Source organism: Capricornis sumatraensis, chromosome 16, assembly GCF_032405125.1.
Source record: "Capricornis sumatraensis isolate serow.1 chromosome 16, serow.2, whole genome shotgun sequence".
Taxonomy (NCBI): Eukaryota; Metazoa; Chordata; class Mammalia; order Artiodactyla; family Bovidae; genus Capricornis; species Capricornis sumatraensis.
Genome location: NC_091084.1, coordinates 79,801,971 through 79,814,300, shown reverse-complemented (window position 1 = coordinate 79,814,300; position 12,330 = coordinate 79,801,971). Strand labels below are relative to the sequence as shown.

At 38.5% G+C, this 12,330-nt stretch overlaps 1 protein-coding gene across 1 annotated transcript; it reads left to right on the top strand.

The window, feature by feature from the left end:
- Positions 1–11,166: 11,166 nt before the first annotated feature.
- Positions 11,167–12,126, top strand: OR8U3 (olfactory receptor family 8 subfamily U member 3). The gene has a single exon (XM_068988665.1). It carries the CDS (start codon positions 11,167–11,169, stop codon positions 12,124–12,126), a length of 960 nt encoding a protein of 319 aa, XP_068844766.1.
- Positions 12,127–12,330: the final 204 nt, after the last annotated feature.

The following is a 12,330-nucleotide window of genomic DNA, read 5'->3' as shown; positions in this document are numbered from 1 at the left end:
ATGTGAGAGTTGGACTGTGAAGAAAGCTGAGCACCGAAGAATTGATGCTTTGGAACTGTGGTGTTGGAGAAGACTCCTGAGAGTCCCTTGGACTGCAAGGAAATCCAACCAGTCCAGTCTAAAGGAGATCAGCCCTGGGATTTCTTTGGAAGGAATGATGCTAAAGCTGAAACTCCAGTATTTTGGCCACCTCATGCAAAGAGTTGACTCATTGGAAAAGACTGATGTTGGGAGGGATTGGGGGCAGGAGGAGAAGGGGACGACAGAGGATGAGACGGCATCACCGACTCTACGGACATGAGTCTGAGTGAACTCAGGGATTTGGTGATGGACAGGGGGGCCTGGTGTGCTGCGATTCATGGGGTCACAAAGAGTCGGACACGACTGAGCAACTGAACTGAACTGAACTGAATAGTAAATAGATAAGCATAACAGAGGAAACATCCTTTGAAAATAATGAGATTGCTATTGTTCCGAGTCAAACTGCCAAAACTTTTTGAGAAATTCGTTTATTGCTCAACAGTAAGTTATGAAGTCCCCAGTTGTGTCAGGAACTACAGATAAAGTGGCTAAAAAATGACTCCATTTAGTTATGTTTTCTTTTTTGTTGTTGTTGTTTTTTAATTCCAAATCAAGTTACATACGGCTTCTTATTTTCTTTACCCAGTTTTTGGTACATAATTTTTAATATACCTAGTTTCAATCTTTCTTATTTAAGTACGAAGGAGGATATGGCTATTCATGAATAATTCTCTACATATACCTTCATTTGTATTTTTTCAGCTTTTATTTGGGCTTCCCTGGTAGCTCAGATGGTAAAAAAATATGCTTGCCGTGTAGGAAACCCTGGTATTAAACACCCACACATACACAATTATTTCTCTGATACTTTTCAGTTGAAAACGTGACTTATTCCTTGAAGCAAGTTTTGTATTTGTTTTCACAGAATAAGTTGATTTGAGGGCTTCCAGATAATGATAAAGAATCTGCCTGCCAGTGCAGGATATGCAACAGATGAAAGTTCAGTCCCTGAGCTGGAAAGATTTCCTGGATTAGGAAGTGGTAACCTACTCCAGTATTCTTGCTTGGAAAAGTCCATGGACAGAGGAGCTTGGCAGGTTACAATTCATGCAGTAACAAAGAGTTGGACACAGCTGGACATTCAGCCCTGGTGCTTACTGGACTTCATCTGATGCCTTCATTATCTTGTTTTCATTGTGATGAGACTTTTGTGCCCTAATTTCTAGAAAATGATCCAACCATAAATATGAGCATTTTAATCATATTTTGGTTCATAATTTCTATTCTAGAGTGATGAAGAAACCAAAACTTTGTCTAATTATTGCAGCTCACACACTATCACCTAATCCAAACTATGCACACGTGGTATATGGCGTCCTTCATTGGTTGTGTATATATTTTACATTTGCTATTTCAATCCTATTCCCCATCTGAGTTAGCTTTTACCTAGCTGACTGTTTAGGATTTTATTTTTTAATTCAGAGAAGTATTAAACCCATTGGTATCCTTTAATGCATTCTAGCAGGACCTTCCCTTATATGTTAAAAATCTGAATTATGAAAAAAAAAATAGCAGCAGCATTGAATTTGAAAAAAAATTAATCAGCGATTCTATTACCAAATTATTAGGTGTTAGTGAATATGAAGTATCTCTCCACAACACTTACAAGTTCCCAAGTGTCTGTAGCTTGCCCATAATATATAATATTAAATAAATTAGGTTAATATTTCCATTTCTAGTCAGATTGCAAAAATTCAGAATATGTGGGAAAACTAAGAAAAAAATATATTTTTTGTAGCTACCATTCTTTAGTTGTCTATTTTGATTGAATAATTCCTAATCATTAAGTAAAGAGAAACTGAAGTTAGAGTGTGTTTAAGTGCCAATGATGAAACTGTCTCTCTGGGTCTTATTACGAAACTCTTCCCTGCAAACAGAATCCCCTACTGTAATTGCTAAAGGTAGATTTACCTTTTAATCAGTTTCAAGGAGACTTATTAAAATAACTTCTCAGCCTTTGGGGGGAGGATGTATTAACAGAAACCAATTTCAACAAACAAAGTTTCAACTCAGGATTAATGAATATGGGGCAGAGTTTGAGTGAGTTGAAGTAATCACCTGATTCCTCAGGGATGACTCTGTCCTCAGCCTTGAAGCATCTTCCTTTGGGAGATCAAACAGCAGACTGCAGTGGGAAGATTAGAGGTTTTGGAGCAGGATGTAGGTTTGACTCAGGCTCATAAATTACCTCCCCACACACACTTGGGAAAGTCATAAACTCTGAGTCCCAATTAAGAAAGAAAAATACTGCTTATAACACCAGGCACTTTTGATGAATAAACCTTTAATGGATGGTAAATGAATTTGCAAACTGCAAGTTAATGCTGTTGTAGTCATTGCAAGTAAAATGATAGTAAGGATTATAACTGTGACTAAGATTTATTGGGTCCTAATTATGTGCCAAGCAAGGTATTAAAAAGATCTACATACTGTATATTGTTATCCCTTACAAAACACAATGATGCAGGAAAAATACTCCCATATTTTAGATAAGAGAAATTCAGATAATTTAAGTAATTTGTCTCAAGTCACAACTGATTAAATCATTAGCTAGTATCAAGAATCAAAGCCTAACTGTCGAATGGTTATATATTTCAAAATTAATGCAATCTAATATTCTCAAGAATGTACTATTATTGTGTCCCTTTCAGAATATCTAACAAAATTCTTGGATACTTGCATCATTTTTGTAGTAGTATAATAGATAGATGATAGACAAATACATACATGCATATATACATATGTATATCATTAAATTGTTTTAAATATCTCAACCAAAGAAATTTTCTTTCCTCAAATAAGAATCCCAGCATGTAATCCCTTATCACACCAACATAAACCAGAGAACAATAAACTATAAAATTACATCCCTAATTCTCTTGTTTGTGAAGTACACACACATCATCTATAATATGTATTTTTTTCACTTTGAATTCCATTTTTTCTATCACATTCAGAGGTAACAATTATAAAGGACAGTTTGAAGGTATATATATATATTTTTTCTTGTGTGAAGATTTGCTGACCTGTATGATATTAGTTTTAGAGAAGATGTATTAGTATTCCAAACCACAAGCTGAAGCAGCTACTTACAGACTTTCGAGGATTTTTATCTTTTTATTAAGAAAACTAATTATCATATAATCAGTTTTTCTGCTATGGAAATTTTCAAGCCTATACAAAATTACAAGATTTGATACAATAATTTCCTCTATAAAAATTGTCAGCTTTAACATGTCTGTTCATTGTCAGATATGTTCCATCCATACCTCTTGTTGTTCAGCGGCTCGGTTCATCTGTGGGTCCCTTCATGTTGCTGCAAATGGCATTATTTTACTTTTTCTTTATGGCTCAGTAGTAGTATTCTATTGTATATATTTTAATTGTAAAGACATATAGATGGATAAACAATAAGGTCTCACTGTATAGCACTGCTGCTGCTGCTGCTAAGTCACTTCAGTCGTGTCCGACTCTGTGCGACCCCATAGACAGCAGCCCACCAGGCTCCGCCGTCCCTGGGATTCTCCAGGCAAGACAGTGGAGTAGGTTGCCATTTCCTTCTCCAATATGTGAAAGTGAAAAGTGAAAGTGAAGTCGCTCAGTCATGTCCAACTCAGGGAACTATATTCAATATTCTGTGATAAACCATACTAGAAATGAACATGAAGAATATATATGTGTGTGTATTTATATATATATATATATATGATGCATGCTCAGTCACTCAGTCATGTCCATCTCATTGTGACCCCATGAACTGTAGCCTTCCAGGCAGAATATATACATATATGTATACACAGAGATATGAATCACTTTGCTCTGCAGAAGAAATTAATATCAACTCTCCTTTAATAAAAACAAATTTAAAAATAAAATGTGCCATATACATACATAGGAATGTCAGCCTTAAAAAGAAATTCTGCCATATGTGACAACATAAATGAGCCTGGAGGATATTATAAGTAAAATAAATCAGTGAGAATAGGATAAATTACTCATTATTCCACTTATATAATGTATCTAAAATAGTCCTTCAAAGAAATGGTAGAATGGTGGTTGCCAGGATCTGGGAGAAGGGGTCAATAAGAGTTGTTTAGGAAAGAAAAGTGTCAGTTACACAAGATGAATAGCTCTAGAGATCTCCTGCACAACACTTTGTCTATAGTTAACAATATCTTATTGTGTACTTAAAACTAAAGTGGGTAGATCTTACTTTAAGTGTACTTACTACAGGTTAAAAAAAAAATAGAAAAAGAAGCAGGAACTTCCTTGGTGGCCCAATGGTTAAGTATCTGCCTGTCAGTGCAAGGGGCACAGGCTCTATCCCTGGTCTGGAAAGATCCCACATGTTGTGGGGAAACTGAGCCCGTGCACCACAAACTCACAGACTTCTGAAGCCTGTGGTCCTAGGCCCCCTGCTCCATAATGGGTACAGCCACTGGGATGAGAAAGCCACACACTGCAAAGACCAAATGAATAAATTAAAAATAACATAAAAAAGAAATGAACCAAGGAAATCATGGCGTCATAAATGACAAGGAGTGAGATAATGTACATTTTCAGATTTCAGAGGAATGTAAGACTTGACAAAAGTTTATTGTGTCTATCGATCATATAATAATCACACAAGCTAGAAAGGACTGGTGTCAGTGCTGTGGGAAAAAAAACTGGTTGGAAAGGACAAAGGTTAGGAGAAAATGGAAGCAGTGGATAACTTTTTCAGAAAGTTGGTCTACTGCTGTGAGTACCGTTTTCATGCACAAACATATTTTGAGATTGGTTTAAAGTTGATTTCCACCTCCCAGAATATTAGAAATCAAAGCAAAAATAAACAAATGGGACCTAATTAAACTTAAAGGCTTCTGCACAACAAAGGAAACTATAAGCAAGGTGAAAAGACAGCCTTCAGAATGGAAGAAAATAATAGCAAATGAAGCAACTGACAAAGAACTAATCTCAAAAATATACAAGCAACTCCTACAGCTCAACTCCAAATAAAATAAACGACCCAATCAAAAAATGGGCCAAAGAACTAAATAGACATTTCTCCAAAGAAGACATACAGATGGCTAACAAACACATGAAAAGATGCTCAACATCACTCATCATCAGAGAAATGCAAATCAAAACCACAATGAGGTACCATTTCATGCTAGTCAGAATCACTGCGATCCAAAAGTCTACAAGAAATAAATGCTGGAGAAGGTGTGGAGAAAAGGGAACCCTCTTACACTGTTGGTGGGAATGCAAACTAGTACAGCCACTATGGAGAACAGTGTGGAGATTCCTTAAAAAACTAGAAATAGAACTGCCTTATGACCCAGCAATCCCACTGATGGGCATACACACTGAGGAAACCAGAATTGAAAGAGACACTTGTACCCCAATGTTCATCGTAGCACTGTTTATAATAGCCAGAACATGGAAGCAACCTAGATGTCCATCAGCAGACAAATAGATAAGAAAGCTGTGGTACATATACACTATGGAGTATTACTCAGCCACTGAAAAGAATATATTTGAATCAGTTCTAATGAGATGGATGAAACTGGAGCTGATTATACAGAGTGAAGTAAGCCAGAAAGAAAAACACCAATACAGTATACTAATGCATATATATGGAATTTAGAAAGATGGCAATGATAACCCTGTATGCAAGACAGCAAAAGAGACACAGATGTATAGAACAGTCTTTTGGACTCTGTGGGAGAGGGAGAGGGTGGGATGATTTGGGAGAATGGCATTGAAATATGTGTAATATCATATATGAAACAAACTGCCAGTCCAGGTTCGATGCATGATACTGGATGTTTGGGGCTGGTTCACTGAGATGACCCTGAGAGATGGTACAGGGAGGGTGGAGGGAGGGAGGTTCAGGATGGAGAACACGTGTATACCTGTGGCAGATTCATGTTGATGTATGGCAAAACCAATACAATATTGTAAAGTAATTAGCCTCCAATTAAAATAAATAAATTTGTATTTTAAAAAATAAGTAAAAATAAAAAAAGAAACAATAAATCTAATATCCCTAAATACAAAAAATTAAAAAATAAAGTTGATTTTCTAGTTTGAAATTTGTGAAAAAAAATCTGGATTTCATCATTAATGATAACGTTTCCTTTACTGTGCAGATTCACCAAGATAGAGTCTGACACCGTGTTGACATGCTTCTGTTTTTCAGGTAGTTTTTTGGAGTGAGTATGTTTATTTATTTATTTTTTTTTTATGTTCTGATTTACTTCCCTTTTTAAAGCAGTATCTTTTGAGTATTCACTATTTATCATAGAGTTTACTGAGTCTACATACATTAATACATTCAATATTCATTAAAATATGAAATATTTCCGGGAGCCAGCACTGGAGATCCCACCAATGACAAGGTCATGCGGAGAGGCCTGATGGGCAAAGTGAGTCAGGTCTCGAGGGGTCCTCTGTCTGAGCATCTACCCCGAAACCAAAATCTGTCTGTTTACTCTCTGCTATTGTATACTCTTCTGACAGTAACACCTTTTCTCTGGAAAAAGTTAACTCAGGGCTTCAGTTAACAGTCTCCTGCATATGAAAAGAATGTTTCAGCTCAAACCCCTTTGATGGCTCTCTAACTTGCCTAACAGTTGGGGACTTTTACAACGTGTGAATTGTTTACGGCCCCCAACCGTGAGAGGCACAAAGCTTAAAGCATCTTAAAGATACAGAGCCTTTGCTAAAAAGCTAAAAATTATATTGGTAACAGGTTTCACTGTTGAGTCAATGACTGCTGCCAGGCCTCCATATTCTTTATCTTTTAGGCACCTGAAAGATATTAATCAATGTAATTGGGATATAGAAATAGGAATATAGTAGTTTTGATGTTAGCAACACTAGACTTTTGAGTTAATTGCTTTTCTTTGTTATATATCACTGCACTCCTCTTGTGTCCTTGCTATGTAAGAATGTAACTTTATTTAGTTCTTTCTGACAGTGGCACCAGAATTTGGGAAGAACAACACAAATAAGTCTTCTGGTTGACAAACCCTTATCAGAAAAGGGCCGTAAAATGCTAATCGGCCTTCTGGCCAGAAGATGATGTAAATCACCTAAGACGTATGTATACACCTAGGTATGCAGAGAAAAAGCCTGGTCTCAATAAGAGTCAGGGCTGCTGATGCTGCATAATTTTATATTATCCATTGATCTCTATGTACAAAAAAAGTATAAAAGGCCTTTCTGGACAATAGAGGACAGGCCAGTTGCTGGACTGGTTTCCCCCGTGTCTTCTCTTTACTCTATTTTCAGGCTGAATTCCCATCTGGAGCGAGGAGGCTCACCATGTCTACTTACTTGCCTTGGCTTTTAAGTCCCGTGAGAGAGGGAGCCCAAGGCGAGGCACCCTCCACTATTCAAACGAGCGCCGGTGGCCTAACGTAGAGGGTGCAAACTTCTTGTCCTGAAGTTGTATTGGCTTTCCCCATAAACCAAGTTATTCAGCCTCTTTTCTCCACTTAATTTTCCTACTATACTATTTCTTCCTAATCTCTCTTTATATTTCTAATTAAATAAATAAGTTTTTCCTCACCACGCCATCTCTCCTTCAAATTACCCTGGATCCACTGGGGCTGGACCCCGGCAAAATATGTTTTACTTGATTTTAGAATTGAGAAAGATGAGATCTAAAAATCAAAAATACAGACATTACCCACATTCCCATAGTTTACTCAGAATTTAAATGCTGGACTTAACCTTTCACAAAACTTGAGTTCTTATTTAAATGAATGAAAGTGTATGGTCTTTTTACATTGCTGCCCCTAATACAGCCTACTTTTGCTTCTGTGGAAATTGTCTGATAGGTATACTTGAAGTATAGTTCCTTCAGGAATACAGATAATTATATAAATATTTTTCAAATAGCCACTATAATTTGTTCAGCTCATCATACTTTGAGAGAAACAGAGAAGGAGATATTACATCTTTCAGGTATCTCTAGAGGTTCAACTTTAGACTCAGAGGGATCTAGGAACTATTAAGTCACCCAAACGACTTTGGTATGAGCACATTCGGAGCCAGAGTCACGGCTAGGCAGGTGAGTCACTCGAAGTTTGCAGCATGAACAGTCGACCGTCCACCTGGGACTTAGCTTTCCACTAGGAACCTTTCTGCTTTATGAGCTGCTGTATTAAATGGAATCATAATACTTCTAGCACCTTAACTGCATTTCTTACTTTCATACTCTGCATTTCAGTCCTTCTACGATATCTGTTTGCACTTCAAATACTTTTAGAAAACTTTTTAAAAGTTTGATCTCCTGAAATTTGGCTCAACTACAGTTTTCATGTTTGAGTTCTCTAAATATTAGGTTCATACCAGAGCAAAATGGACATATCTGCCAGTATTGTTACACAGTGGGCAGCATGGCTTGATGGATTAGGAATATGGGCTCTGCAGCCAGACAAACCCAGTTACACCCATACTGTACCATCTACTCTCTGTGTTGCTGTCGCTGTTTAGTTGCTAAGTCATTTCCAACCCTCTGCAACCCCATGGACTGTACCCCACCAAGCTCTGCTGTCCATGGGAAGAATACAGGAGTGGGTTTCCATTTCCTTTCCTAGGGGATCTTCCCAACTTAGGAACTGAACCTGCATCTCCTACACTGGCAGGCCTATTCTATACTGCTGAGCCACCAGGGAAGTCCCTATTCTGTGACCATAGCTCTAAGCCTGGGCTTTTTCCATTGCTACTCAGATATGATAGAAATTTCATCAGAATGTGTTAGCAAGAAACTATGAAAAGTGAAAGTCTCTCAGTCATGTCCAAACTCTTTGGGATCCCATGGACTTCACAGTCCATGGAATTCTCCAGGCCAGATCCTAGAGTGGGTAGCCTTTCCCTTCTCCAGGGGATCTTCCCAACCCAGGGATTGAACCCAAGTCTCCCGCATTGCTGGCAGATTCTTTACAAGCTGAGCCACAAAAGAAGCCCAAGAATACTGGCGTGGGTAGCCTGTCCCTTCTCTTGTGGGTTATCCAGACCCAGGAATTGAACTGGGTTCTCCTGCATTGCAGCTAGACCAACTGAGCTGTGAGGGAAGCCCACACCACAAGTGAATTCACGTTTCGCACTATGTAGAGTATCTGTAAGGACAGTCCTCAACTTCACCAGATAAATAATAATAGTATTAATCGATAAAATTTGAAATATGAAGGAGTTATACACAATAATGTCTTGAGATTACTTTTTTTTTGTTAATATTTCATGGTTCCACTATGTGGGAAATAAAGACAGGATCAAAAATAAAATTCAAATAGGCTAACATTGGATCTAGAGAAACTAGTCTTATTTTTCCGGAGAAGGCAATGGCACCCCACTCCAGTACTCTTGCCTGGAAAATCCCATGGACAGAGGAGTCTGGTAGGCAACAGTCCATGGGGTCGCTAAGAGTCAGACACGACTGAACAAATTCACTTTCATTTTTCACTTTCATGCATTGGAGAAGGAAATGGCAACCCACTCCAGTGTTATTGCCTGGAGAATCCCAGGGACAGAGGAGCCTGGTGGGCTTCCGTCTATGGGGTCGCACATAGTCGGACACGACTGACGCGACTTAGCAGCAGCAGCAGCAGCAGTCTTATTTTTCCAGAGCTGTCAAAAATACAGGTAATTATTCTGAAGCATTCATCAAGAACTACTATACATGTTTCCACAAAACTTTGTTTACAACTGAAGGTAAGTACTTTGGGTATTTTAAGCCCCTGAAATATACTGCCACATGTCTATGGGAAAAGGTGTTTATCTACATATAGTATAGAATAAATTATCTAACAGAATACTTAATGTTATCTCTGAGAAGCAAACTACAAAATGCAGTAAATTTTTGACTTGGAAAATAATGCTAAGTCTCTTTAATTCCTATGAAAATGATATTTTCCCACAGATCTGATTAATTACCTTTTAACTTACATAGCATCAAGTACTTACTTTATAAAAGTAAGTAAGTAAGTCATGCTAGATCATTTTTTATATTTTAAAGCTTTGGGGACTTACACTAATTGAAAAACAGGGAAATAAAAGTGTAGTTTCATGGGTCTATTATGTATTTTTAGCTGCCACATGTGTTACCTAATCCAAGCTCACTCTGCTGCTGCTGCTGCTGCTGCTAAGTTGCTTCAGTTGAGTCCCACTCTGTGCGACCCCATAGATGGCAGCCCACCAGGCTCCCCCGTCCCTGGGATTCTCCAGGCAAGAACACTGGAGTGGGGTGCCATCACCTTCTCCGCTCCTTACTGCAAGGCAAGCCAATTAATTGTGAGTTTAGGTGTTGAGGCAAGGAATATTGACTTTACGCAGAAAGCCAGCAGACAAAGAAGATAGCAGACTGATGCCTCAAAATAATCATCTAATCGGGGTCCAGATGACAGGTTCTTTTACAGAACAGAGATGATGGGAGGATGAAGAAGTAAATTTAAAAGGCCATTAGCTTTGCAAATATCTCCTGGAATGGCAAGCCGTGAGCAGAGGATGTGTTCATTTCTTCCCTCCTATAGCCATCCACAAGTGGACAGGGTCCTGAACAAATGCACTTTGATTTAACATTCAGGCAGAGGAGCAGGGTTTTCCGAAGCAGACCAATGTGTATGAACAGTATTCTTTTAGTGAACAAGTGCAACAGGAAACAAAGGTTAAAGAAACAAAATATATCCAACATGGAGTAAGTTATTCCCTGTAGCATATACATGGGCACCAAAACCTTGGTGGCACCAAAAACACTGGAATATTACTATTAGTTGTCTCAAGTGCTTTCTTTCAGATACTATTTAATTTTTCATCAGCATCTTCCCATATTTTCTACATCATAAAGCAAAGAGCACCACTTCTTTGAAAAACAAAGTAAGGCTTAAGAAGACTACTCTGAGAGTAATAGATTCCTTTCCCTGGAGCAAGAATGGAATGTCATTGGAGAGCGGCAGCTACCTTTTGCCCACAAGGTGGTGTGACTCACGGATAGAAGATGCTAATGATCACCTTCCCCAACACTGGCAAAGGCTGTAGAAGGTGTCATTTTTATTCTTCAACTCACAACAAACTCTTCAAAATCCATCAGATTAAATGGCTAAAGTGAATCTTACTTTTGTCACTGAATTCATTCTCAAGGGAATTACAGACCAACCAGAGCTTCAGGTCCCCTGCTTCGTGGTGTTCTTGGTCATTTACCTGGTCACAGTGCTGGGCAACCTGGGCTTGATAACCTTGATCAGAAGTGATGCTCGACTGCACACACCTATGTACTATTTCCTCAGTCACTTGGCCTTTGTTGATCTCTGCTACTCTTCTGCTATCACACCAAAGATGATGGTGAACTTTGTTGTGGAGCACAACACTATTGCTTTCTATGCTTGTGCAACGCAACTGGGCTGTTTTCTCACCTTCATGATCACAGAGTGTTTCCTCTTAGCTTCCATGGCCTATGATCGCTATGTGGCCATCTGTAGTCCCCTGCATTATTCCACACTGATGTCACAGAGAGTCTGCATTCGACTAGTGGCAGTTCCATATATATACAGCTTTCTGGTCGCCCTGTTCCATACCATCATCACCTTCCATCTAACTTACTGTGGCCCCAATGTTATTAACCATTTCTACTGTGATGACCTCCCTCTCTTGGCTCTGTCATGCTCAGACACACGCATGAAGGAAATTCTAATCTTTGCCTTTGCTGGTTTTGATATGATCTGTTCGTCTTCCATTGTCCTCACCTCCTACCTCTTCATCGTCACCGCCATCCTAAGGATCCGCTCTACCCAGGGCCGACTCAAGGCCATTTCTACCTGTGGCTCCCACATGGTGGCTGTTACTATTTTCTATGGCACGCTGATCTTTATGTACCTGCAACCCAAGTCAAACCACTCCCTGGACACAGACAAAACGGCATCTGTGTTTTACACTGTGGTGATCCCCATGTTGAACCCACTCATCTATAGTCTAAGAAATAAAGAGGTGAAAGATGCCTCCAAGAAAGTCTTGGGAAAAGGTTGTGAAAATTTAAAGATATTAAAATTAAGAAAATAATAACATTGTATTCAATGCAAGAAGAAAAATAAGTCAGTCTTTGCCTTTTTGACATTGCTTGTAATTTCTTTACTAGTAAAGTGAAAATGTGATTATTATTTCAACAGACCCTGGTAATTACTACAAGGACCCAGGTCAATTCTGGAAATTCAGTTTGATTCTGAGTCCGGCTCAGGACATAGTAGCATTTAAAGACCATGAAAT

Excerpts from the sequence above, each read along its gene's own strand:
- OR8U3 (XM_068988665.1), top strand. The coding sequence starts at position 11,167 with ATGGCTAAAGTGAATCTTACTTTTGTCACTGAATTCATTCTCAAGGGA.